The sequence below is a fragment of the Oncorhynchus mykiss genome, chromosome 15 (assembly GCF_013265735.2).
Source record: "Oncorhynchus mykiss isolate Arlee chromosome 15, USDA_OmykA_1.1, whole genome shotgun sequence".
In the NCBI taxonomy this organism is placed as follows: Eukaryota; Metazoa; Chordata; class Actinopteri; order Salmoniformes; family Salmonidae; genus Oncorhynchus; species Oncorhynchus mykiss.
Genome location: NC_048579.1, coordinates 12,100,066 through 12,126,875, shown reverse-complemented (window position 1 = coordinate 12,126,875; position 26,810 = coordinate 12,100,066). Strand labels below are relative to the sequence as shown.

At 46.5% G+C, this 26,810-nt stretch overlaps 1 protein-coding gene across 4 annotated transcripts in view; it reads right to left on the bottom strand.

Moving 5' to 3' along the window:
* LOC110489594 (zinc finger homeobox protein 4) overlaps nucleotides 1–26,810 on the bottom strand; it is a 150,520-nt gene that overhangs the window by 51,478 nt on the left and 72,232 nt on the right. For all 4 annotated transcript variants that reach the window (XM_036943708.1, XM_036943709.1, XM_036943710.1 and 1 more), the window contains exon 6: nucleotides 16,269–16,503. In XM_036943708.1, the coding sequence (XP_036799603.1) occupies nucleotides 16,269–16,503 (235 nt within the window). The remainder of the gene's footprint in view (nucleotides 1–16,268; nucleotides 16,504–26,810) is intronic.

Below are 26,810 nucleotides of genomic sequence, written 5' to 3'. Positions count from 1 at the left end.
GTCTGTCTGTCTGTCTGTCTGTCTGTCTGTCTGCCTGCCTGTCTGCCTGTCTGCCTGTCTGCCGGTCTGCCTGTCTGCCTGTCTGCCTGTCTGCCTGTCTGCCTGTCTGCGTGCTGGGGAGTGGTTGAGGTTGAGGAGACATATTCAAACAGACATGAACGCTAGCCAGCACTTTGAAACACACTGACTCGTTACATCTGCCTCTCGTAATTAATGACACACACACACAGATTTCCATTCAAAATACAATACCACATTAATGCAGAGGCTGTTCACTCAAGCAGAGTAAATTATCTATATATTGAAACACTTCCTGTCTCTATAACCTCTAAAATCTGGCCTCAAGGCAAGGGGTAAAAATAATGACAGTTTACACTAATTAAAATGATGTGAGATGTTGTGTTTGTGTGTGTTTCTCTACAGTAATTCAAATGTTGGGAGATGACATCAACCATGTGTCCTAGTTGATATGGCTGAAGGGAGAGACAGTTGAGGAGATACACACGGCTATATGAGTAGAGAGGTCGAACACCGACTCTCTCTCATTTAGACATAAGCATATTCAACGTTGTTTATCGTTTATGACTCTCCTCTCCTCTCCTCTCCTCTCCTCTCCTCTCCCCTCCTCTACTCTCCTCTGCTCTCCCCCCCCTCTCCTCTCCTCCTCTCGTTCCCTTCTCCCCTCTACTCTTCTCTCCTCTTCTCTCCTCTCCTATCTAAAAACAAAGCTATGTATAGTAATATTGTATACCAAAGGGACTTCCTGTGAGCAGGTTGTGTTGGGGTACAGTAAAACACAAAACAACGGGGTTGTGAATGACATGGACTCGTGTTGCTATCGAGCACATATGCAAACAAACACACACACACACACACACACACACACACACACACACACACACACACACACACACACACACTCACACTCACACTCACACTCACACTCACACACACACACTGGCCAAAGCTGCAAATCGTCCTAGAGTTAGCGACTATTAACCACAGCTATTGTTAATCAATACTAGCTATCAATTCCATACTTTGTTATGACGGATGAAGGAGAGAGGGGGAGAGAGAAGGAGAGAAGGGGAGAGAAGGGGAGAGAGAGGAGAAGAGGGGGAGGAAGGAGAGAGGGGAGCGAGAGGAGAGAAGGGTAGAGAGAGGAGAAGAGGGAGAGGAGGGAGAGAGAGGGAGAGAAGGGTAGAGAGAGGAGAATAGGGGGAGGAAGGAGAGAGAAGGGGAGAGAGAGGGAGAGAAGGGGAGAGAGAGGAGAAGAGGGGGAGGAATGAGAGAGAGGGAGAGAAGGGTAGAGAGAGGAGAAGAGGGGGAGGAAGGAGAGAGGGGGAGAGAGAGGGAGAGAAGGGGAGAGAGAGGAGAAGATGGGGAGGAAGGAGAGAGAGGGAGAGAAGGGGAGAAAGAGGAGAAGAGGGGGAGGAAGGAGAGAGAGGGAGAGAAGGGTAGAGAGAGGTGAAGAGGGGGAGGAAGGAGAGAGGGGGAGAGAGAGGGAGAGAAGGGGAGAGAGAGGAGAAGAGGGGGAGGAAGGAGAGAGAGGGAGAGAAGGGTAGAGAGAGGAGAAGATGGGGAGGAAGGAGAGAGAGGGGAGAGAAGGGGAGAGAGAGGAGAAGAGGGGAGGAAGGAGAGAGGGGGAGAGAGAGGGAGAGAAGGGGAGAGACAGGAGAAGAGGGGGAGGAAGGAGATCAGCCTGTGTCAAAAAGAAAGAGAGGAAATCTTCTCTTCCTGTAAAACAGCCTCAACTAAGAACTTTGGACTCATATGTGAAGAAGACAAAGCTGACATTCTCTCTTGTAAAAACAAACACACCTTCTATTCACATTGAGAATAGACAGGAACCAATCAAACAGCAGAGGAGAACACTTAGAATAGACAGGAACCAATCAAACAGTAGTGTAGAAACACTGAGAATAGACAGGAACCAATCAAACAGCAGAGGAGAACACTTAGAATAGACAGGAGTAATGCTGGGAGAAATATCAAATTAGATTTTGAAAGATTTTTAAAGTTTTTTATTTTTTGTTGTTGAGCGTTTATGTCTGATTGTTTTCATGTTGTCTTTTTGGTCTCGTCTCCTTCTGTGCACCTTCTCATTTGTACACACACACCGATCCCCTGCCACTCTCAACAACAAAGATGAGAGATTGTTTCTTCCTCTCTGACATGCGGTTTCAACTAGCTATTTGTAGTTGAGGGTTTGGTCCAACAGAATGGGTCCTGAGGACACGACACACAGTGAGACATTATTTTACAGTAATAAAGGAGAAGTCAACCTTTCTAACGTACTCTTTATGTCTCTAGTCCTCAAATTGCGCACAGAAAATACACTACTAAAACGGGAGTATCAATGAACGTTGATTCTGAAACTGAACGCTCAGCTTGGTACCAGGTTCCGCTAGCAGCATTATAGCCAAAGACTGTTATAGTAGCTGTCTTGTCTGTGTTTTAGAAATATTCAATGTTCATGAGTATGACAAAACATGTATTTTTACTGCTCTAATTACGTTGTCAAACAGTATATAATAGCAATAAGGTACCTCAGGGTTTGTGGTATATTGCCAATATACTACATATATACATATATACTACTCTATACTACTCATATATACTAATATACTACTCTGTACTACTCATATATAATAATATACTACTCTATACTACTCATATATACTAATATACTACTCTATACTACTCATACATACAAATATACTACTCTATACTACTCTATACTACTCATATATACTAATATACTACTCTATACTACTCATATATACTAATATACTACTCTATACTACCTATATGTATTAATATACTACACATATATACTAAGACTCACAGCGATTACAGCTGTGAGTCTTTCTGGATAAGTCTCTAAGAGCTGTGAGTCTTTCTGGGTAAGTCTCTGAAAGCTGTGAATCTTTCTGGGTAAGTCTCTGAGAGCTTTCCACTCCTGGATTGTGCAACATTTTCCCAATATTATTTCAAAATTGTTCAAGCTCCGTCAAATTGGTTGTTGATCATAGCTAGATTTTCAAGTAGATTTAAGTCAGCTGTAACTCGGCCACTCAGGAACATCCACTGTATTCTTGGTAAGAAACTTCAGGTGTAGATTTGACCTTGTGTTTTAGGTTATTGTTCTCCTGAAAGGAGGTTGGAAGCAGAATAAAGCAGGTTGTCCTCTAAGATTTTGCCTGTGGTTAACTCAAGTACGCTTATTTTGTATCATGAAAAACTCCCCAGTCCTTAAAGATTACAAGCATACTCATAACATGATGCAGCCACCACTATGCTGAAAATATGAAAAGTGGTACTCAGTTGTTGTTGTATTGGATATGCTCCAAATATAACACTTTGTATTCAGGACAACAAGTGAATTGCTTTGCCATTTTTGGAGAGGCAGTATTACTTTAGTGCCTTGTTGCAAAACAGGGTGTGTGTTTTGGAATGTTTTTATTATGTACAGACTTCCTTATTTTCATTCTGTAAACTAGGTTAGTATTGTGGAGTAACTACAATGTAGTTGATAGTTGATCCATCTTCAGTTTTCTCCTACCACAGCCATTATTATACTGTTTTAAAGTCACCATTGGCCTCATGGTGAAATTTCTGAGTGGTTTCCTTCCTCTCCGGCAACTGAGTTAGGAAGAGCGCCTGCATCTTTATAGTGACTGGGTGTATTGATACAAGTGTAATGAAAAGGGATACTAAATGTCTCCTTTGGTTTTAACCATTTACCAATAGGAGCCCTTCTTAGTGAGGCATTGGAAAATCTGGTCGTTGTGGTTGAATCTGTTTTAGAAATTCACTGCTCGACTGAGGGACCTTACAGATCATTGTATGTGTGGTGTACAGAGATTAGGCAGTCGATCGAAAATCATGTTAAACACTATTATTGCACACAGAATCTGTTCAAACAGACAATTAGGTTAGTATTGTGGGTACAGAAGGGTACGTTCATAACAATTCAACCGTTCTAACTTTTTAGCAAATAGATTGAAGTTGGCTTAACTTGAAATATAAAGATTAGCTGGCTACTGGCTAGCACGTGGGCTCGAGAGACTGTTGATGAGACCTGTGTTCATTTTCTAGAATCCCTTTTTAGTGAATGTGCATTATGCAGGGTCTGGTTACACTTGTAACAAAAAAGGGCATTTTCATAGACAGACAGGTCAGTGATTAAGTGAAAAAAGCATGTTAAACTATTTTTATAAAATAATTAAATTATTAGTGGGTCTTGTGATTGTGGAAGGCTTATATTTAGCTTACGTATAATTTCACGAGCCCTGAAATCATTAGATTACTGCTGAATGTTTGAAACGCAGTGTATTTTACCCCCTAATTGTACAACAAAGCATATTTAGAGACAATGCACACTGAGTCTACAAAACGATGCTTTTTCCATGACATAGACTGACCAGGTGAATCCAGGTGAAGGCTGTGATCCCATATTGATGTCACTTGTTTAATCCACTTCAATCAGTGTAGATGAAAGGGAGGAGACAGGTTAAAGAAGGATCTTTAAAGCCTTGAGACAATTGAGACATGGATTGTGTATGTGTGCTATTTTAGGAGTAAATGGGCAACACAAAACATATCACTGCCCTGGAATGGGCTATGGTAGTAGGTGCCAGGCGCACCTGTTTGAGTGCGTCAAGAACTGCAACTCTGCTGGGTTTTTCCGCCCATAACAGTTTCCGATGTGTATCAAGAATGGTCCAACACCCAAAGGACATTCGGCAATGTAGAACGCTTTTGACCCCTTGTAGAGTCCATGCACTGACATATTGAGGCTGTTGTGAGAGCAAAGGGGTATGCAATTCAATATTAGGAATGTGCTACTAATATTTTGTTCACTCAGTGTATATCGTGAATCGCCCATCGAGATATGATTTTTAGGCCATATTGCCCAGCCCTAGACAGGAACCAATCAAACAGGTAGAGGAAAAACACTGAGAATGAACAGGAACCAATCAAACAGGTAGAGGAAAAACACTGAGGATGAACAGGAACCAATCAAACAGGTAGAGGAAAAACACTGAGAATGAACAGGAACCAATCAAACAGGTAGAGGAAAAAAACTGAGAATGAACAGGAACCAATCAAACAGGTAGAGGAAAAACACTGAGAATGAACAGGAACCAATCAAACAGGTAGAGAAGAAACATACCAGGAATGTCAATGTCATCCCACACTGAGATAATCTACCAACGGAGAGACAGAAGGAGAGGGCAGAGAGATGAAAGACAGGAGAGACAGAAGGAGAGGGCAGAGAGATGAAAGAGGAGAGACAGAAGGAGAGGGCAGAGAGATGAAAGGCAGGGGAGACAGAAGGAGAGGGCAGAGAGATGAAAGAGGAGAGACAGAAGGAGTAGGGCAGAGAGATGAAAGAGGAGAGACAGAAGGAGAGGGCAGAGAAATGAAAGAGGAGAGACAGAAGGAGAGGGCAGAGAGATGAAAGACAGGAAAGACAGAAGGAGAGGGCAGAGAGATGAAAGAGGAGAGACAGAAGGAGAGGGCAGAGACATGAAAGAGGAGAGACAGAAGGAGAGGGCAGAGAGATGAAAGACAGGAAAGACAGAAGGAAAGGGCAGAGATGAAAGACAGGAAAGACAGAAGGAGAGGGCAGAGAGATGAAAGAAAGGAGAGATGGTGAGAGATGGAAGGTGGGAGACAGGAGAAGCAGAGCGAGGGAGGGTAATAGAAAAGCAAGGAAATGAGAGGAAGAAAAGAGAGAGATGTGCGTAGGCCAGGGATATTGTGTGTTTGTGTGTGTGTGTCAAATCCAATCAAATGTTATTGGTCAAATACACATTGTTAACAGATGATAATGCAGTGTAGCGAAATGCTTGTCAGAAAGGCCATCTGTGTGTATCAGCATCACCACGGACAGACCAGCTCAGACTACTTTAGACTGGTGTGTATCAGCATCACCACGGACAGACCAGCTCAGACTACTTTAGACTGGTGTGTATCAGCATCACCACGGACAGACCAGCTCAGACTACTTTAGACTGGTGTTTGTGTGTGTGTTGCTAGGTAACCATTGTTCTACCTTGACCTCATATCAGTGTATTGACTATTATCTTCATGGTCACTGACCAAACACTGTGTGTTTTGTACCAAACAATTGTAATTTCATAGTTTCAAATCATAATTAACCACAAAGCTCAGTGAATGTCCTTTGTACTCTCAAAGAGGTTAAGTCATGATTTAGTAACGGTTTAGTATGCAAACACACGTTAGCAGGCCTAAACACACACACACACACACACACACACACACTCACACACACACACACACACACACACACACACACACACACACACTCACACACACACACACACTCACACTCACACACACACACACACCGGGCACAGGGCCTTGTATTGTAAAGAAGTCCGTCAGGTAACGTTATGCTAATGTTGAATAATCAGCAGCTAATTATAAATGTCAGCAGGCACAAAACCTCTGACTGGAACATCAGGGAACAATTTAACTGGTATTACCATGAGAGAAACTCTGTCAGAGAACAACAATCAGCTAGGTCCATACCGCCGCCACACACCAGTTCAAAAATAGTGTATGCTCAAATGGCCCTTTTCAGAAGTACAGACAGAGACACACACACACACACACACACACACACACACACACACACACACACACACACACACACACACACCGACCGCAAAGTAATTATAATTCACTTGGATGGAATTAAACAAAAATGACTACATCGTTTCTCTCGCCAGCCGTCCACAATATGGTTTAGAGGATTGTGGGTAAATTGCTCCTTGAAAATATAATAATACCCAAGCGAAAGCGTCTTATTTTGATTTGACAAATCATTTAAAATAGAGGGGTATTGTTTCCATTTAATTGCATGGCAATAAAAGCTATACAACCTATCAAATCCCCCGGAGAGTGATTATGTCAATCTCAACATGAGGTTATTCCTTTGGAAAGAGCTTACACAATACCGGGAATACATCACTCACAGTTCTGTTAAAGGGACGTTCCTGACTGGAAATACACATAGGTCCTATATTTTTCCTTTAAAAAACATTCTATTACTCTAGAGCAGCTAGCCAGGCAGCGTCTATGACTTTGTCTGATGAATCAAAAGAAAATGGCCACCACTGCATTAGCATAGCCCCCGTGGCTCGCAGAGTGAACATGGTGTATTTGTGTGTGTATCACATTTCTCACACTCCACTAACTCTCCATATATGGTCTTGTAAGGGTCACAAACTACTGAGACAAACCCTGGACATAGAGAAAGATGGGAGAGAGAGAGGGGGAGGGAGGGATGTCGGTAGAAAGAGAGGGGAGGGGAGAGAGAGAGGGAGGTGAAGATTGCATGGCTGTGTGCTCAATTTTATACACCTGTCAGCAACGGGTGTGGCTGAAATAGCAGAATCAACTCATTTGAAGGGGTGTCCACATACTTTTGTATATATGGTGTAATGGAGCAGATTATGCTGTAAAGTAACCTCTGTAATTACTAAACCGCCCCATCGCTCCCAAAAAGGGAGAGAGAAAATAATAGAAAAATAGAAGAAAAAAAGAGAGGAAGGGAGGAGGAGGAAGGACAAGAGGAGGAAGACAAGAGAAAGCCACTGTAAAACCTTTAGGATCATTTTGATGATTGTGCTCAAAGCAAACAAATGCATAAACTGAGGCTGCATGTTTGGTTTAAAAACAATTAAACAGCAAACCATATGCACACAGTCCTCCGTGTCCATTAGGGCCCACGACTGGCCTACAGCTGTTATGGAAATGGTTAGTGAAGGCTGCACTAATCTGACCAAGATACAAACATCCCGGAGCCTTGTCAATCAGAGAAGACAATGGATAGGCAGAGAAACACACATACACACACACACACACACACACACACACACACACACACAGACACACACACAGACACACATACATACACACAACGACACGCACACACAGACACACACATACTCACACAGACATGCACACACACATACAGACACACACACATACACACACACACACACACACATACACACACACACACACACACACACACACACACACACACACATACACACACACACACACACACTTTAAGGCACAGGGGCAGGAGAGGAGAGGTGAGAGGGAGGGAGGGAGGGAGGGAGGGAGGGAGGGAGCTCTCAGAAATAATTACCTCCATAAGACCCATCTCCTTTTGTTATAGCGAGGGACGAAGGAACGAAGAAGAACAGAAGACACAAAGTGATGGATGAGAAAGGTCTCTTTCTGATTGGTCAGGTGGGTGGGGAAAGGTCTCTTTGTGATTGGTCTAGTGGGTGGGGAAAGGTCTCTTTCTGATTGGTCTGGTGGGTGGAGAAAGGTATCTTTGTGATTGGTCTGGTGGGTGGAGAAAGGTCTCTTTGTGATTGGTCTGGTGGGTGGAGAAAGGTATCTTTGTGATTGGTCTGGTGGGTGGAGAAAGGTCTCTCTGATTGGTCAGGTGGGTGGGGAAAGGTCTCTTTCTGATTGGTCAGGTGGGTGGAGAAAGCTCTCTTTCTGATTGGTCAGGTGGGTGGGGAAAGGTCTCTTTCTGATTGGTCAGGTGGGTGGAGAAAGCTCTCTTTCTGATTGGTCAGGTGGGTGGAGATGGGTCTCAATCTGATTGGTCAGGTGGGTGGAGAAAGCTCTCTATCTGATTGGTCAGGTGGGTGGGGAAAGGTCTCTTTCTGATTGGTCAGGTGGGTGGAGATGGGTCTCAATCTGATTGGTCTGGTGGGTAGAGAAAGGTCTCTTTCTGATTGGTCTGGTGGGTAGAGAAAGGTCTCTTTCTGATTGGTCTGGTGGGTGGAGATGGGTCTCAATCTGATTGGTCTGGTATGACCACACACACACACGCACACACACACACACACACACACACACACACACACACACACACACACACACACACACACACACACACACACACACACACACACACACACACACACACACACACACACACAGGGAAAAACTCTCTCAGACACAGCTACTCCACACTAACTTCACTTTGCTTCAAGCTTAGTTTCTTCTAATTGTTTAACACTACAGTTTGTTTTCCTCATTGACATTCTGTCACTGTGTCCAACACAAATATACTCTGTCCTCCATTAGTTTTATTATAAAACTATGTAGACGATGGACAAACCTTGACGGAGAACAAGTCATATTTGTACAGCATGTACTTTCACTTGGGTCGACGTTATTTTGTTCACATCAGCTCTAATCACCATCTAATTCTGTTATACAAATGAGGAAAAACTATCTAATTTGGACTAATGACTTTTGGCAGAGGTTTAAAAGGAAGATAACTAAATGGTTGAACTCTGTGTGCCATGTTGTGGAAGAATTCATTCTCACTTTCTGGGATCTAAACTGACATTCTTTATAAACTCAATTTCCTTAAACTCTGCTGATTCTTCGCAGAGCAGGAAGATTCACACCCACACGCACGCACACACACACACACACACACACACACACACACACACACACACACACACACACACACACACACACACACACATGAAACGTGGACTGTGAGTGATTTAGTTTTACACTGTTTTATTGGAAAACCATTTAAAGAGCTCATATGTGTTTAAAAAGCATTGCTGGCTCTTAGATTAGAATGATTTACAAATGGGGGAAATTCACTTCAAACCCACATTTAACCACACACACACACACACACACAGACAGACATTTAGTTGTATGGCATTCAGCTAGAGTAAATGATGAGACAACTGGAGCAGGGCATGAGGAGTTACCATCACCTAAGGAGAACTGGTATTAAGCGATTCTCAGGGAAACAAACACCCATAAAGCATCAGGTTTTTGATTATTGCAGTGCTAACTTCCTGAGAAGTCACAGGGAAAGGGAGAGCGAGATAAATACTATTATTTCTGCTGCAGTGGCTCTAGTCTACCTTCCAGCCCCACCTACAACGATAATATCTCCTAGCAATTACACAGTCAAAACAGCATCAAACTTATTTAATGAAATCCACTCACATGTAAAGTTCTGCACATTAGCAATCTTCTATTCCCAAATGGGCCTACAATTATCTAGCTGTGGTCCCTATAGGTAATCATAGAATCAAATCCCATGTGTTCCCTATAGGTAATCATAGAATCAAATCCCATGTGTTCCCTATAGGTAATCATAGAATCAAATCCCATGTATTCTCTATAGGTAATCATAGAATCAAATCCCATGTGTTCCCTATAGGTAATCATAGAATCAAATCCCATGTGTTCCCTATAGGTAATAATAGAATGAAATCCCATGTGTTCCCTATAGGTAATCATAGAATCAAATCCCATGTGGTCCCTATAGGTAATCATAGAATCAAATCCCATGTGTTCCCTATAGGTAATCATAGAATCACTGCTGCTCGATAGCAAAGAAAGTTCAGATATTCTGAAAAGTCTGAAATGAATATCCATCCTTCTCTCCAACCGTCTCCTGTGTACTGTAAAAGGAAACCCTTCAATGTGTATACTAGGGGGCCTCATGAAAGAATACCGTTGTTCCCAAAAATGACGTGGGCAAAAGCAGGGCACCAGTCATTGATTTAAACCCTACACTTCCTTGTGGAAATTCAGTATGTGGCAGGAGAATGGAGGTATACAATCGACTGAGAAAGAAGACAGAGTGTTTAATAGTGGAACATTTGATAAAGTTCCAGAAGGGGAGTATTACAGGTTTAAAACCTTTTGTTCACTGGTTGAAATGTCAAAAAGATTTGCATGGTAAGTTGTGGCGGAGACCGAAAAGGACAGAACAGAGAGAGTGGAGACTACGTGTGTGTGTGTGTGTGTGTGTGTGAGAGAGAGAGACAGAATTGAACTTTTAGCAGAGTGAGGGGGAAAATAGGGGTATGTGTTAAAATGCACAGTAATGATTTATCTAAGCTGGCTTGTCTTGGGGCCCTGAACTTTACTGAAGCACCTTTGATCCACTTCTAATTGAAACCAAACGTGTAGATGGCCTTCTTCTCTCAACATGTCAGCAGTCTCTCTATTCTAGTCTACATATGGTCAAGGCTGTGTGTGTATTGTGTGTGTGGGTGTGTAAGGGTGTGTGTGTGTGTGCTTGCGTGTGTGCGAGGTGAAACTGGGAGAGAGAGAGAGAGAGAGAGAGGGAGAGAGAGAGAGAGAGAGAGAGAGAGAGAGAGAGAGAGAGAGGGGGAGAGAGAGAGAGAGAGTGAGAGAGAGAGAGAGAGAGAGAGAGAGAGAGGGAGAGAGAGAGAGAAAGAGAGAGAGAGGGGGAGCGAGAGAGAGAGAGAGAGAGAGAGAGAGAGAGAGGGAGAGAGAGAGAGAGAGAGAGAGACAGAGTGAGAGAGAGAGAGAGAGAGAGAGAGAGAGAGAGAGAGAGAGAGAGAGAGAGAGAGAGAGAGGGAGAGCTGCTTTCACATCTGGTTTGCGTGGCCGTGAACAAACAGGATACTTTGGGGAGGACAGATTAATGTCTAACACTCACGTACATTAATGGTGGCTAGAATGCCATTGAAAACATGTTAGTCGTCCCCCTCCCGACAGGTCAAGCAAAGCAAAAACAAGTTAAGCATTCACTTCACTGTACCACATTATTATAGGAATGATTATATAACGGGCTATGACAGTGTCTTCTGGGTAAAATTACAGCGACCCCCTCATACTCTACCCCGTCTCCACACCGTAACTCTCGTCTCCAAACCGAAACCCACCTCTCCACACCGTAACCCCCGTCTCCAAACCGAAACCCACCTCTCCACACCGTAACCCCCGTCTCCAAACCGAAACCCACCTCTCCACACCGTAACCCCCGTCTCCACACCGTAACCCCCGTCTCCAAACCGAAACCCACCTCTCCACACCGTAACCCCCGTCTCCACACCGTAACCCCCGTCTCCAAACCGAAACCCACCTCTCCACACCGTAACCCCCGTCTCCACACCGTAACCCCCGTCTCCAAACCGTAACCCACGTCTCCACACCGTAACCCCTGTCTCTACACCGTAACCCCCGTCTCTACACCGTAACCCGTCTCTACACCGTAACCCCTGTCTCTACACTGTAACCCCTGTCTCTACACCGTAACCCCTGTCTCTACACCGTAACCCCTGTCTCTACACCGTAACCCCTGTCTCTACACCGTAACCCCTGTCTCCACACCGTAACCCCCGTCTCTACACCGTAACCCCTGTCTCTACACCCTAACCCCTGTCTCTACACCGTAACCCCTGTCTCTACACCGTAACCCCTGTATCTGCACCGTAACCCCCGTCTCCACACCGTAACCCCTGTCTCTACACCGTAACCCCTGTCTCCACACCGTAACCCCCGTCTCTACACCGTAACCCCTGTCTCTACACCCTAACCCCTGTCTCTACACCGTAACCCCTGTCTCTACACCGTAACCCCTGTATCTGCACCGTAACCCCCGTCTCTACACCGTAACCCCAGTACCTACCCCGTAACACCCTTCTCCACACCGTAACCCCTGTCTCTACACCGTAACACCCTTCTCCACACCGTAACCCCCCGTCTCTACACCGTAACCCCCCACTCTCCACACCGTAACCCCGGTCTCTACACCGTAACCCCCGTCTCCACACCTTAACCCCTGTCTATACACCGTAACCCCTGTCTCTACACCGTAACCCCCGTCTCCAAACCGAAACCCACCTCTCCACACCGTAACCCCCGTCTCCACACCGTAACCCCCGTCTCCAAACCGAAACCCACCTCTCCACACCATAACCCCCGTCTCCACACCGTAACCCCCGTCTCCAAACCGAAACCCACCTCTCCACACCGTAACCCCCGTCTCCACACCGTAACCCCCGTCTCCAAACCGTAACCCACGTCTCCACACCGTAACCCCTGTCTCTACACCGTAACCCCTGTCTCTACACCGTAACCCGTCTCTACACCGTAACCCCCGTCTCTACACCGTAACCCGTCTCTACACCGTAACCCCTGTCTCTACACCGTAACCCCCGTCTCTACACCGTAACCCCTGTCTCTACATCGTAACCCCTGTCTCTACACCGTAACCCCGTCTCTACACCGTAACCCCTGTCTCTACACCGTAACCCCTGTCTCTACACCGTAACCCCTGTCTCTACACCGTAACCCACCTCTCCACACCGTAACCCCAGTATCTACACCGTAACACCCTTCTCCACACCGTAACCCCTGTCTCTTCACTGTAACCCCTGTCTCTACACCGTAACCCCAGTATCTACACCGTAACACCCTTCTCCACACCGTAACCCCTGTCTCTACACCGTAACACCCTTCTCCACACCGTAACCCCTGTATCTGCACCGTAACCCCCGTCTCCACACCGTAACCCCTGTCTCTACACCGTAACCCCTGTCTCCACACCTTAACCCCTGTCTATACACCGTAACCCCCGTCTCCACACCGTAACCCCTGTATCTGCACCGTAACCCCCCACTCTCCACACAGTAACCCCGGTCTCTACACCGTAACCCCCGTCTCCACACCTTAACCCCTGTCTATACACCGTAACCCCTGTCTCTACACCGTAACCCCCGTCTCCAAACCGAAACCCACCTTTCCACACCGTAACCCCCGTCTCCACACCGTAACCCCCGTCTCCAAACCGAAACCCACCTCTCCACACCGTAACCCCCGGTTCCACACCGTAACCCCCGTTTCCAAACCGAAACCCACCTCTCCACACCGTAACCCCCGTCTCCACACCGTAACCCCTGTCTCCAAACCGAAACCCACCTCTCCACACCGTAACCCCGTCTCCACACCGTAACCCCCGTCTCCAAACCGAAACCCACCTCTCCACAACGTAACTCCCGTCTCCACACCGTAATCCCCGTCTCCAAACCGTAACCCACGTCTCCACACCGTTACCCCTGTCTCTACACCGTAACACACGTCTCTACACCGTAACCCCTGTCTCTACACCGTAACCCCTGTCTCTACACCGTAACCCCAGTCTCTACACCGTAACCCCCGTCTCTACACCGTAACCCCTGTCTCTACATCGTAACCCCCGTCTCTACACCGTAACCCCGTCTCTACACCTTAACCCCTGTCTCTACACCGTAACCCCCGTCTCCAAACCGAAACCCACCTCTCCACACCGTAACCCACCTCTCCACACCGTAACCCCCGTCTCCAAACCGAAACCCACCTCTCCACACCGTAACCCCCGTCTCCACACCGTAACCCCCGTCTCCAGAACGTAACCCCCGTCTCCAAACCGAAACCCACCTCTCCACAACGTAACTCCCGTCTCCACACCGTAACCCCCGTCTCCAAACCGTAACCCACGTCTCCACACCGTAACCCCTGTCTCTACACCGTAACCCCCGTCTCTACACCGTAACCCGTCTCTACACCGTAACCCCTGTCTCTACACCGTAACCCCCGTCTCTACACCGTAACCCCTGTCTCTACATCGTAACCCCTGTCTCTACACCGTAACCCCGTCTCTACACCGTAACCCCTGTCTCTACACCGTAACCCCTGTCTCTACACCGTAACCCCTGTCTCTACACCGTAACCCACCTCTCCACACCGTAACCCCAGTATCTACACCGTAACACCCTTCTCCACACCGTAACCCCTGTCTCTTCACTGTAACCCCTGTCTCTACACCGTAACCCCAGTATCTACACCGTAACACCCTTCTCCACACCGTAACCCCTGTCTCTACACCGTAACACCCTTCTCCACACCGTAACCCCCCGTCTCTACACCGTAACCCCCGTCTCTACACCGTAACCCCCGTCTCTACACCGTAACCCCCCTCTCCACACAGTAACCCCCGTCTCTACACCGTAATCCCCCCCTCTCTACACCGTAACCCCCGTCTCTACACCGTAACCCCCGTCTCTACACCGTAACCCACAGTTTCTACACCGTAACCCCAGGTTCTACACTGTAACCGACTCAAAGAAAACCATTCATCTTTTTTTGTCTCCAAATGTTTTACAGTGCTGCTACACGTATTAGTGTCTGGCAGACCCTGTTCTTAGGGTTAGGTTAGGGTTAACCCAGACCCTGTTCTTAGGGTTAGGTTAGGGTTAACCCAGACCCTGTTCTTAGGGTTAGGTTAGGGTTAACCGAGACACTGTTCTTAGGGTTAGGTTAGGGTTAACCCAGACCCTGTTCTTAGGGTTAGGTTAGGGTTAACCCAGACCCTGTACGTAGGGTTAGGTTAGGGTTAACCCAGACCCTGTTCTTAGGATTAGGTTAGGGTTAACCCAGACCCTGTTTTTAGGGTTAGGTTAGGGTTAACCCAGACCCTGAGCTTAGGGTTAGGTTAGGGTTAACCCAGACCCTGTTCTTAGGGTTAGGTTAGGGTTAACCCAGACCCTGTTCTTAGGGTTAGGTTAGGGTTAACCCAGACCCTGTTCTTAGGATTAGGTTAGGGTTAACCCAGACAATGAGCTTAGGGTTAGGTTAGGGTTAATCCAGACCCTGAGCTTAAGGTTAGGTTAGGGTTAACCCAGACCCTGAGCTTTTAAATGTTTTGGTCATGAGCAAGGAAATGAAGGCTCACTCCAGGGAGAGACGTGTGTGTGTGTGTGTGTATGTATGTATGTGTGTTTGTGTGTTGGTGTGTTTGTGTGTGTGAGAGAGAATCTTCCAAAGGTAGAGTTTCATAAGTCTGCCTGCATGGGATGTCCCTGCGTATGCTATGTTTGTGTGTGTATGTGCGTTTGTGTGCGTGTGTGTGCTTGCGTGCGTGTGTGTGTGTGTGTGTGTGTGTGTGTGTGTGTGTGTGTGTGTGTGTGTGTGTGTGTGTGCTTGCGTGCGTGCGTGCATGTGCATGCGCGCGCGCGTGTGTGTGTGTGTGTGTGTGTGTGTGTGTGAGAGAGAGAATCTTCCAAAGGTAGAGTTTCATAAGTCTGCCTGCATGGGATGTCCCTGCGTATGGTATGTTTGCGTGTGTGTGTGTGTGTGTGTGTGTGTGTGTGTGTGTGTGTGTGTGTGTGTGTGTGTGTGTGTGTGTGTGTGTGTGTGTGTGTGTGTGTGTGTGTTGGTGATATAGGCGTAGCACCATAATGGGAACAGCATGCTCATTCTGGGGAGATTAGGTGGACTGGACGGCCTGACTCAAGAGAGGGAGGGAGAGAGGGAGGGGTACATGGTGTGGGGGTAGGGTTTGGGTAAAGGATGGAGGAAACAGGGAGTTCCAAGACCCATCCAAGAAAAGCCACATAAAACCATTAATAAACCATTGGCCTTACCTTGTTGTTTAGGGCAGTCTTTAACATGGTAAAGTTGTTGTAGACTCAGGCCATCCTCCTCTCCTCCCAGCCCCTGCTGGTGGAGCTGTAGCTTCCTCAGCCCCTCGTTCTGCTGGTGGCGCGGGGAGCGAGCGTGCTGCACCAGGTTCAGACAGGCCTTGGTGGTGTAGTCACACAGGGCACAGTAGTACACACACTGCTCACTGCCACACGCGCTCTCCTGCTTCTGCAAGTGCTGTAGGTGAGAGGAAAATAGAGCAGAGATTGTTAACATTTGTAGGGAGAATGCTTTTTGAATGATGGTCAAGGTCAAAGGTGACATGAATCATTTGAGTGACTTTGCTCTCGATTCGTACGGACAGCTAACCTGTTGATACGTGAAGCACAGTAAACTGGGACACTGTTATCTAGTCGGGCAAAAATCATGTTTAAAGTGGAAAATGTAGGAAGGAAAAAAGAACAAAGGATATTTATCTTCCTTTATCTGAGCAGAGAGCAAAACAAATCTAGTGTGCTTAGAAGAATGAAAGGATGTGAATAAGCGTACGGAAGAAAAACCTGATAGTACTGACAAAGAGGAGAGGAGAGACAAAGAGGAGAGGAGAGACAAAGAGGAGAGGAGAGACAAAGAGGAGAGGAGAGACAAAGAGGAGAGGAGAGACAAAGTGTGAACAGGAAAGACAAAGTGAGGAGAGGAGAGACGAGATGAGGAGAGACGAAGTGAGGAGAGGAGAGACAAAATGAGGAGAGACAAAGTGAGGAGAGGAGAGACGAGGTGAGGAGAGACGAAGTGAGGAGAGGAGAGACAAAATGAGGAGAGACAAAGTGAGAAGAAGAGCGACAAAGTGAGGAGAGGAGAGACAAAAAGAGAAGAGGAGAGATGAGGTGAGGAGAGACAAAGTGAGGAGAGGAGAGACGAGGTGAGGAGAGACTAGGTGAGGAGAGACAAAGTGAGGAGAGGAGAGACGAGGTGAGGAGAGACGAAGTGAGAAGAAGAGCGACAAAATGAGGAGAGGAGAGACAAAATGAGGAGAGACAAAGTGAGAAGAAGAGCGACAAAGTGAGGAGAGGAGAGACAAAATGAGAAGAGGAGAGATAAAGTGAGGAGAGGAGAGACGAGGTGAGGAGAGGAGAGACAAAATGAGAAGAGGAGAGAAAGTGAGAAGAAGAGAGACAAGGTGAGGAAAGACAAAGTGAGAACAGGAAAGACAAAGTGAGATGAGGAGAGACGAGGTGAGGAGAGACGAGGTGAGGAGAGATGAAGTGAGGAGAGACAAAGTGAGAAGAAGTGAGACTAAATGAGGAGAGGAGAAAAAGCGAAGAGAGACAAAGTGAGGAGAGGAGAGACAAAATGAGGAGAGGAGAGACAAAGTGAGGAGAGGAGAGACAAAATGAGGAGAGGAGAGACAAAGTGAGGAGAGGAGAGACAAAATGAGGAGAGGAGAGACAAAGTGAGGAGAGGAGAGACGAGGTGAGTAGAGACAAAGTGAGGAGAGGAGAGACAAAATGAGGAGAGGAGAGACAAAATGAGGAGAGGAGAGACAAAGTGAGGAGAGGAGAGACGAGGTGAGGAGAGACAAAGTGAGGAGAGGAGAGACGAGGTGAGGAGAGGAGAGACAAAATGAGGAGGGGAGGGACAAAGTGAGGAGAGGAGAGACGAGGTGAGGAGAGACAAAATGAGGAGAGGAGAGACGAGGTGAGGAGAGGAGAGACGAGGTGAGGAGAGACAAAGTGAGGAGAGGAGAGACAAAGTGAGGAGAGGAGAGACAAAGTGAGGAGAGGAGAGACAAAGTGAGGAGAGGAGAGACGAGGTGAGGAGAGACAAAGTGAGGAGAGGAAAGACAAAGTGAGGAGAGGAGAGACAAAGCGAGGTGAGGAGAGGAGAGACAAAGTGAGGAGAGGAGAGACAAAGTGAGGAGAGGAGAGACAAAGTGAGGAGAGGAGAGACAAAGTGGAGTGAGGAGAGGAGAGACGAGGTGAGGAGAGGAGAGACGAGGTGAGGAGAGGAGAAACAAAGTGAGGAGAGGAGAGACAAAGTGAGGAGAGGAGAGACAAAGTGAGGAGAGGAGAGACAAAGTGGCGTGAGGAGAGACAAAGTGGAGTTTTTGAAAAGGTGTCTTCAAAAGTTAATTTGAAAAATCTATTATTTCTCTGACACACAAGGATGCCGAAAGTGCTAGGATTCATAGTTTGTGTATTTGTGTGTTGTGTGCGCCCATGTGTGTGTGTGCTTGTGTGAGTGTGTGCGCGTGTCTGTGCCTGTGCGCTTGTGTGTGTGCTTGTGTGTGTGTGTGTGTGTGTACCTAGCTGGGCTTCCTGAAAGGTGTATGTGTGTGTGTTTACTTTCAGCAACAACAGTTGCTACTAGCATTGCAGCCATCCGTGCAGCTACCCCCCTCCCTGACCTCCTACGACACCCACATCACCACCCCTCCCCCAACCTCCATACACCCGGGGAAGCCAAGCATATCAAGTGTGCCTCCATAGCTGGCAGCCTAATGAACAATGAGCCGAAACAAAAGGCCAGGCTACAGGCTTTATTAACTGGTCTTCTGCTGGAGCACAAAACAGACCTCAGAGAGAGGAGGTGTGGGGGGGGGGGGGGGGGGGGTACGCAGGCAAGCTGCAGGTGTCTGTGTGTTTGAGAAAGAGAGTGAGAGAGAGAGAGTGAGAGAGAGAGAGAGAGAGAGAGAGAGAGAGAGAGAGAGAGAGAAAGATAGAGAGAGAGAAAGAGAGAAAGAGAGAAAGAGAGAAAGAGAGAGAGAAAGAGAGAGCGAGAGAGAAAATGTATGTACAAGGTTTTTCTCACGAGGCAGTGGGATGTCCGTGGCAGTCGGGAGCCCTTTCAGGGGTCTTAACTTTTAATTAAGTTTAAGAAAGCTGCGCATGAACGCACACAAACACAGACACAGAGTGCTGGCCAGCGCTCACAGTCATTAATTACAGCTATCTTTGTTTCTCTGTGAAAGAGAGGCTTGTATAGACAGACTCCCTCAGAATGCACCGCTACTAACACCCTGCCAGCCACAACGAGAAACTAACTGCTCTGTCTCTCTTACTCTCTGTCTCTCTGTGTCTCTTACTCTCTGTCTTTCTGTCTCTCTTACTCACTGTCTCTCTGTCTCTCTTACTCTCTGTCTCTCTTACTCTCTGTCTTTCTGTCTCTCTTACTCTCTGTCTCTCTGTCTCTCTGTCTCTCTTACTCTCTGTCTTTCTGTCTCTCTGTCTTTCTGTCTATCTTACTCTCTGTGTCTCTTACTCTCTGTCTTTCTGTCTCTCTTCCTCTCTGTCTATCTTACTCTCTGTGTCTCTTACTCTCTGTCTTTCTGTCTCTCTTACTATCTGCCTCTCTTACTCTCTGTCTTTCTGTCTCTCTTACTCTCTGTCTATCTTACTCTCTGTGTCTCCTACTCTCTGTCTTTCTGTCTCTCTTACTCTCTGTCTTTCTGTCTCTCTTACTCTCTGTCTTTCTGTCTCTCTTACTCTCTGTCTTTCTGTCTCTCTTAATCTCTGTCTTTCTGTCTCTCTGTCTTTCTTAATCTATGTCTTTCTGTCTCTCTTAATCTCTGTCTCTCTTACTCTCTGTCTTTCTGTCTCTCTGTCTTTCTGTCTTTCTGTCTCTCTGTATTTCTGTCTCTCTTACTCCCTGTCTCTCTTACTCTCTGTCTTTCTGTCTATCTATCTTTCTGTCTCTCTGTTTTTCTGTCTATCTTAATCTCTGTCTTTCTGTCTCTCTGTCTCTCTGTCTCTCTGTCTTTCTGTCTTTCTGTCTTTCTGTCTCTCTGTCTCTCTGTCTTTCTGTCTCTCTGTCTTTCTGTCTCCCTTAATCTCTGTCTTTCTGTCTCTCTTAATCTATGTCTTTCCGTCTCTCTTAATCTCTGTCTCTCTTACTCTCTGTCTTTCTGTCTCTCTTACTCTCTGTCTTTCTGTCTCTCTTAATCTCTGTCTTTCTGTCTCTCTTAATCTCTATATTTCTGTCTCTCTGTATTTCTGTCTTTCTGCCTTTCTGTCTTTCTGTCTCTCTTACTCTCTGTCTTTCTGTCTCTCTTACTCTCTGTCTTTCTGTCTCTCTTACTCTCTGTCTTTCTGTCTCTCTTAATCTCTGTCTTTCTGTCTCTCTGTCTTTCTTAATCTATGTCTTTCTGTCTCTCTTAATCTCTGTCTCTCTTACTCTCTGTCTTTCTGTCTCTCTGTCTTTCTGTCTTTCTGTCTCTCTGTATTTCTGTCTCTCTTACTCCCTGTCTCTCTTACTCTCTGTCTTTCTGTCTATCTATCTTTCTGTCTCTCTGTTTTTCTGTCTATCTTAATCTCTGTCTTTCTGTCTCTCTGTCTCTCTGTCTTTCTGTCTTTCTGTCTCTCTGTCTCTCTGTCTTTCTGTCTCTCTGTCTTTCTGTCTCCCTTAATCTCTGTCTTTCTGTCTCTCTTAATCTATGTCTTTCCGTCTCTCTTAATCTCTGTCTCTCTTACTCTCTGTCTTTCTGTCTCTCTTACTCTCTGTCTTTCTGTCTCTCTTAATCTCTGTCTTTCTGTCTCTCTTAATCTCTATATTTCTGTCTCTCTGTATTTCTGTCTTTCTGCCTTTCTGTCTTTCTGTCTCTCTTAATCTCTGTCTTTCTGTCTCTCTTAATCTCTGTCTTTCTGTCTCTCTGTATTTCTGTCTCTCTGTCTTTCTGTCTTTCTGTCTCTCTTAATCTCTGTCTTTCTGTCTCTCTTAATCTCTATATTTCTGTCTCTCTGTCTCTCTGTATTTCTGTCTTTCTGTCTTTCTGTCTCTCTGTATTTCTGTCTCTCTGTCTTTCTGTCTTTCTGTCTCTCTTAATCTCTGTCTTTCTGTCTCTCTGTATTTCTGTCTCTCTTACGCTCTGTCTCTCTTACTCTCTGTCTTTCTGACTATCTATCTTTCTGTCTCTCTGTTTTTCTGTCTCTCTTAATCTCTGTCTTTCTGTCTCTCTGTCTCTCTGTCTCTCTGTCTTTCTGTCTTTCTGTCTCTCTGTCTTTCTGTCTCCCTTAATCTCTGTCTTTCTGTCTCTCTTACTCTCTCTCCTGTCTCTCTTACTCTCTGTCCTTTCTCTCTTACACATACGAAAGACTGATTCTTCCCCTGCTTTGAGAATATACAGAGACCTACTTTCGTCTAGTGTACCCCTCAGTCATTCAGTTCAAGAAGAAACTCAGCAGGCGGCCATCTTGTTGTGAGCCATGCTGAAGACAAAAACATGGTACATAACCACCGCCAAACAACACGTTTTTAGAACTGGGACAGATAAATAAGCTCTGTACCTTCAGGGCCACACTCTTTTCAACAGATTCACTCACATTGTTCTTGCTTAATTCCACCTCTTTCTGACTACCATTATCCTGTGTGTGTGTGTGTGTGTGTGTGTGTGTGTGTGTGTGTGTACTGTTTCACAGTACTGAGATCTCTGAGACTGCAGGTAAATGGAGTTCCTTTTGTACTTTCCTTCTCTGGGGTGGGGGGGGGGGTTGCTTTCCTTCTCTGGTGGAAGAGGGTGTTTACTTTCCTTCTCTGGGGGGAGGGGGGGTTCCTTTCCTTCTCTGGTGGAAGGGGGGGTTCCTTTCCTTCTCTGGTGGGGAGGGGGGGGTTTCCTTTCCTTCTCTGGCAGGGAGGGTGTGTTTCCTTTCCTTCGCTGGCAGGGTGGGGGGGGGGGGTTCCTTTCCTTCGCTGGCAGGGAGGGGGGTTTCCTTTCCATCTCTGGGGGGGGGGGATTCCATTCCTTCTCTGGAGGGGATTCCATTCCTTCTCTGGGGGGGGTTTCCATTCCTTCTCTGGAGGGAGGGATTCCATTCCTTCTCTGGGGGGGTTCCATTCCTTCTCTGGGGGGGATTCCATTCCTTCTCTGGGGGGGATTCCGTTCCTTCTCTGGAGGGGATTCCATTCCTTCTCTGGGGAGGTTCCATTCCTTCTCTGGGGGGGATTCCATTCCTTCTCTGGGGGGGATTCCATTCCTTCTCTGGGGGGGTTCCATTCCTTCTCTGAAAGGGATTTCATTCCTTCTCTGGGGGGGGATTCCATTCCTTCTCTGGGGGGATTCCATTCCTTCTCTGGGGGGGATTCCATTCCTTCTCTGGGGGGGATTCCATTCCTTCTCTGGGGGTGATTCCATTCCTTCTCTGGGGGGGTTCCATTCCTTCTCTGGAAGGGATTTCATTCCTTCTCTGGGGGCTATTCCATTCCTTCTCTGGGGGGGGATTCCATTCCTTCTCTGGGGGGGATTCCATTCCTTCTCTGGAGGGGATTCCATTCCTTCTCTGGAGGGGATTCCATTCCTTCTCTGGGGGGATTCCATTCCTTCTCTGGAGGGAGGGATTCCATTCCTTCTCTGGAGGGGATTCCATTCCTTCTCTGGGGGGGGATTCCATTCCTTCTCTGGGGGGGGGGGGGGGGGGGGGGGGGTCCATTCCTTCTCTGGGAGGGATTCCATTCCTTCTCTGGGGGGGATTCCATTCCTTCTCTGGGGGGGATTCCATTCCTTCTCTGGGGGGGATTCCGTTCCTTCTCTGGAGGGGATTCCATTCCTTCTCTGGGGAGGTTCCATTCCTTCTCTGGGGAGGTTCCTTTCCTTCTCTGGGGAGGTTCCATTCCTTCTCTGTGGGGATTCCATTCCTTCTCTGGTGGGGATTCCATTCCTTCTCTGGGGGGGATTCCATTCTTTCTCTTTGGAGGTTCCATTCCTTCTCTGGGGGGGATTCCATTCCTTCTCTGGGGAGGTTCCATTCCTTCTCCGGGGAGGTTCCATTCCTTCTCTGGGGAGGTTCCATTCCTTCTCTGGGGAGGTTCCATTCCTTCCCTGGGGGGGTGTGTGGATTAGTGTTTTTGGCAAACAAACAACAGGGTTAGAGCTGCGTCGCTCCCCAAGGACCACTCAGACTCTACTAACGACAGGTCCCATGGTGTCCCCCAAGATGCCACCTCAAAATATATTTTATCCAATGTGTGATATGTGTGTTGAGAGTGGGGCAAAGGGAGGTGCAGTGACGAAGTACAACACAGGGGACTCCCTGTCATCTGTCAAGCACCAGACACTGGACACCCCCCCCCCCCTGCAAAGGGGAGCGTTGTCCCTGTCATATCTACATCCCCCTTGTTTCCTTCCCCAAATCCCGGGGAAGGGTGTGTGTTACTTCTCTGACAGAAATACTTTATTTATTTATGTTGACATGAATGTTTACAAAACACCTTTCACCCCTCCCTCACCCTCCTCTCCGTTTCTGATTCATCTGTTCTTTCCTCTGTGACAAAACAGCCATATTAAACAGAATACTAAATAAGACAGAGGACAGCAAGTTGTTTTTAAATATATTTCTCTCTCTCCCTCTCTCCCTCCCTCTCTCTCTCTCTCCCTCTCATTCAAAGAGAAAAGAGGCATCTGTTTTCATCCCTAAACCAGAAGACAAATTAAGACATTCTATGTCAACATGACTCCTCCCTCTTATTAACCACTAGTGAACACATAGCTGAAATAACCACTTGTATAACCGCCTGGGACCTTCCCACGCAGCAGTTATGCCTTAATAACATGTGTGTGTGTGTGTTGAAATAGACAGACTTCTCTCTGCTCCCTCTGGTATGTGCTTCTATCTCTCCTTACATCAGCAGTTTTGGGTAATGTTTAGGGGTAATGTTTTGGGGTAATGCAGTTATGGGGTGATATAGTTTTGGGGTGACACAGATTTGGGGTAATGTTTTGGGGTAATGCAGCTTTGGGGGCATGTCTCCTGAATCATTCATACCGACGTGACACTAGCTGATGGATGCAAACCATGTTCTTCCCCCAAAACATAGCAAAACGACAATCTGTTTCAGTAGCTACAGTTAGCTAGCTAACTATCTAGCTAGGTATCACCATCTAAAATATCCCACATTTATAAGACACTTCTTATTTCATTGATGGCGGTCAGACCCACCTATGGAAAGCTAGCCACAATAAGGATTAGCCACAATAGTGGAATTTGCTGTTCACCTTTTGTCTCAAAATGTTGTAGTTAGGGATGGAGATTTCAGAGTTTTTGGTGGTCTTCCTATCTCTATCCTCTACTACACAGACAGACAGTATCCTCTATCCTCTACTACACAGACAGCGTCCTCTATCCTCTACTACACAGACAATGTCCTCTATCCTTTACTACACAGACAGACAGTATCCTCTATCCTCTACTACACAGACATACATTATCCTCTATCCTCTACTACACAGACAGTGTCCTCTATCCTCTACTACACAGACACACAGACAGACAGTATCCTCTATCCTCTACTACACTGACAGAAAGTATCCTCTATCCTCTACTACACAGACAGACAGTATCCTCTATCCTCTACTACACAGACAGTGTCCTCTATCCTCTACTACACAGACAGACAGACAGTATCCTCTATCCTCTACTACACAGACAGTATCCTCTATCCTCTACTACACAGACAGCATCCTCTATCCTCTACTACACAGACAGACAGCATCCTCTATCCTCTACTACACAGACAGACAGTATCCTCTATCGTCTACGACACAGACAGACAGTATCCTCTATCCTCTACTACGCAGACAGACAGTATCCTCTATCCTCTACTACACAGACAGTGTCCTCTATCCTCTACTACACAGACATACAGTATCCTCTATCCTCTACTACACAGACAGACAGTATCCTCTATCCTCTACTACACAGACAGACAGTATCCTCTATCCTCTACTACACAGACAGACAGTATCCTCTATTCTCTACTACACAGACAGACAGTACACTCACCCTACAATTTACATAGACAGTTACTCTGCCTGACAACATACACAGACCGACATCTTAATCTCAGAGTTGGAGAAATAGTATAAAAATCATACTCGTCCAATTCTTGTGGTACTCTCTCTGGTGACTGGTAAACTGGTAACTGGTATAATGTGACCACCCTCCCTCCCGCTACTCTCTTTCCCATACACACACACACACGCACGCATGCACGCAAGCACACACACACACACACACACACACACACACACACACACACACACACACACACACACACACACACACACACACACACACACACACACACACACACACACACACACACACACACCAACATCTTTCAGGGGTGACGTAAGTGAGTCTGACACATCGGGTCAGAGGTCAATCTGAAGTTCACAGCTTCCTGACCTCAAGGCCCCCCACTAGAAAACATGACTTTGCATTCCAGCTAGCTAACGGACATATGGAGCACAGGCAGGGTATATGCAGTCCAGAGAATAGGACCCTTTCAGCTAATTCTACTAATATGTAGCCAGCAGCACTGAATTAGCCTGCATATAACAGTCATTATTTATCCTATTAGTCATTATGTAGAACATCCTTGATAAACCATATTTTAGAAATACTAACACTATCACACCACTTAGTATGTTTAAACACCACCTAAAGATGTTTCACCTCTTCAACCTTTCTAGCTTGACCACTGGGATGAAACAGAGAGAAAGCGGAGCACCACACACACGCAGGCATGCACACTCGCACGCACGCACACACTCTCACACACACACACACAGTAATGAAGATTCTCTGGAGCTGAGAAAGGGCTGTCTGTGTAATGGAGCTGTATTTACATGAATGAGGCACTCCTACACTTCCTGACTAGGAGCTCTGCTCGTCTTCACTACCAGGTGAAGAAGAGCAGGGGACGAAGACGGGAGGCCTATACATCGAGCTTAGATTAGCCTAGAGATTGCCGATGCAAGCCTTCAACGTTTTTCTGGGGGAGCCTTCTGTCTAGTTGTCTACTTGTCTTACTACGGCTAACAAACAGCTCTTTCTCTCAGTCTGTATTGCTGTCGACTGGAGAACCAATATCCAGTTTCACATTCCTTAGGCTGTAAAAGAGAGGATTGTCTCCCCAGACCATCGCATGGTTTCACTTAGCAGGAAACAAAAGGTGCTGAGAACAACACAATGAGCTCTCAACAAGCAGCTCTAATGGTCGACAGGAAGAGCTGAATTACAGTTGATCCTTGGGAGAAAAACAACTACTGAACTCAAGAGCCCAACTCAAAATGGCTGACAGTCTGGTTTCATTATGTAGCTATTCGGCTTTCTCAGTGGTACCCTCACACAGCACTTAAACACACCTCTCTCTCTCACTCACACTCACACACATCTTGTACCCTCACACACCACTTAAATACACCTATCTCTCTCTCTCTCGCTCATACACATCTTGTATCTACACACACACACACACACACACACACACACACACACACACACACACACACTCCTGACTTCATCTGATAGCAGGGTTTTAGATACACACTCCTCTAAAACCCTGTACTTTCATCCTTCCTCCCTCCTTCCTCCCTCCTTCCTCCCTCCTTTCTCCTTGCACTGCTCTACAGTAATACTCCACTATTTCCATCCTATTAACTACAGGGACGTGTGTGTGTGTGTGTGTGTGTGTGTGTGTGTGTGTGTGTGTGTGATATAATTTTGCTGTTGTGCATTTTCTGCTGACACAATAAGAGCATCTCTTCAGCT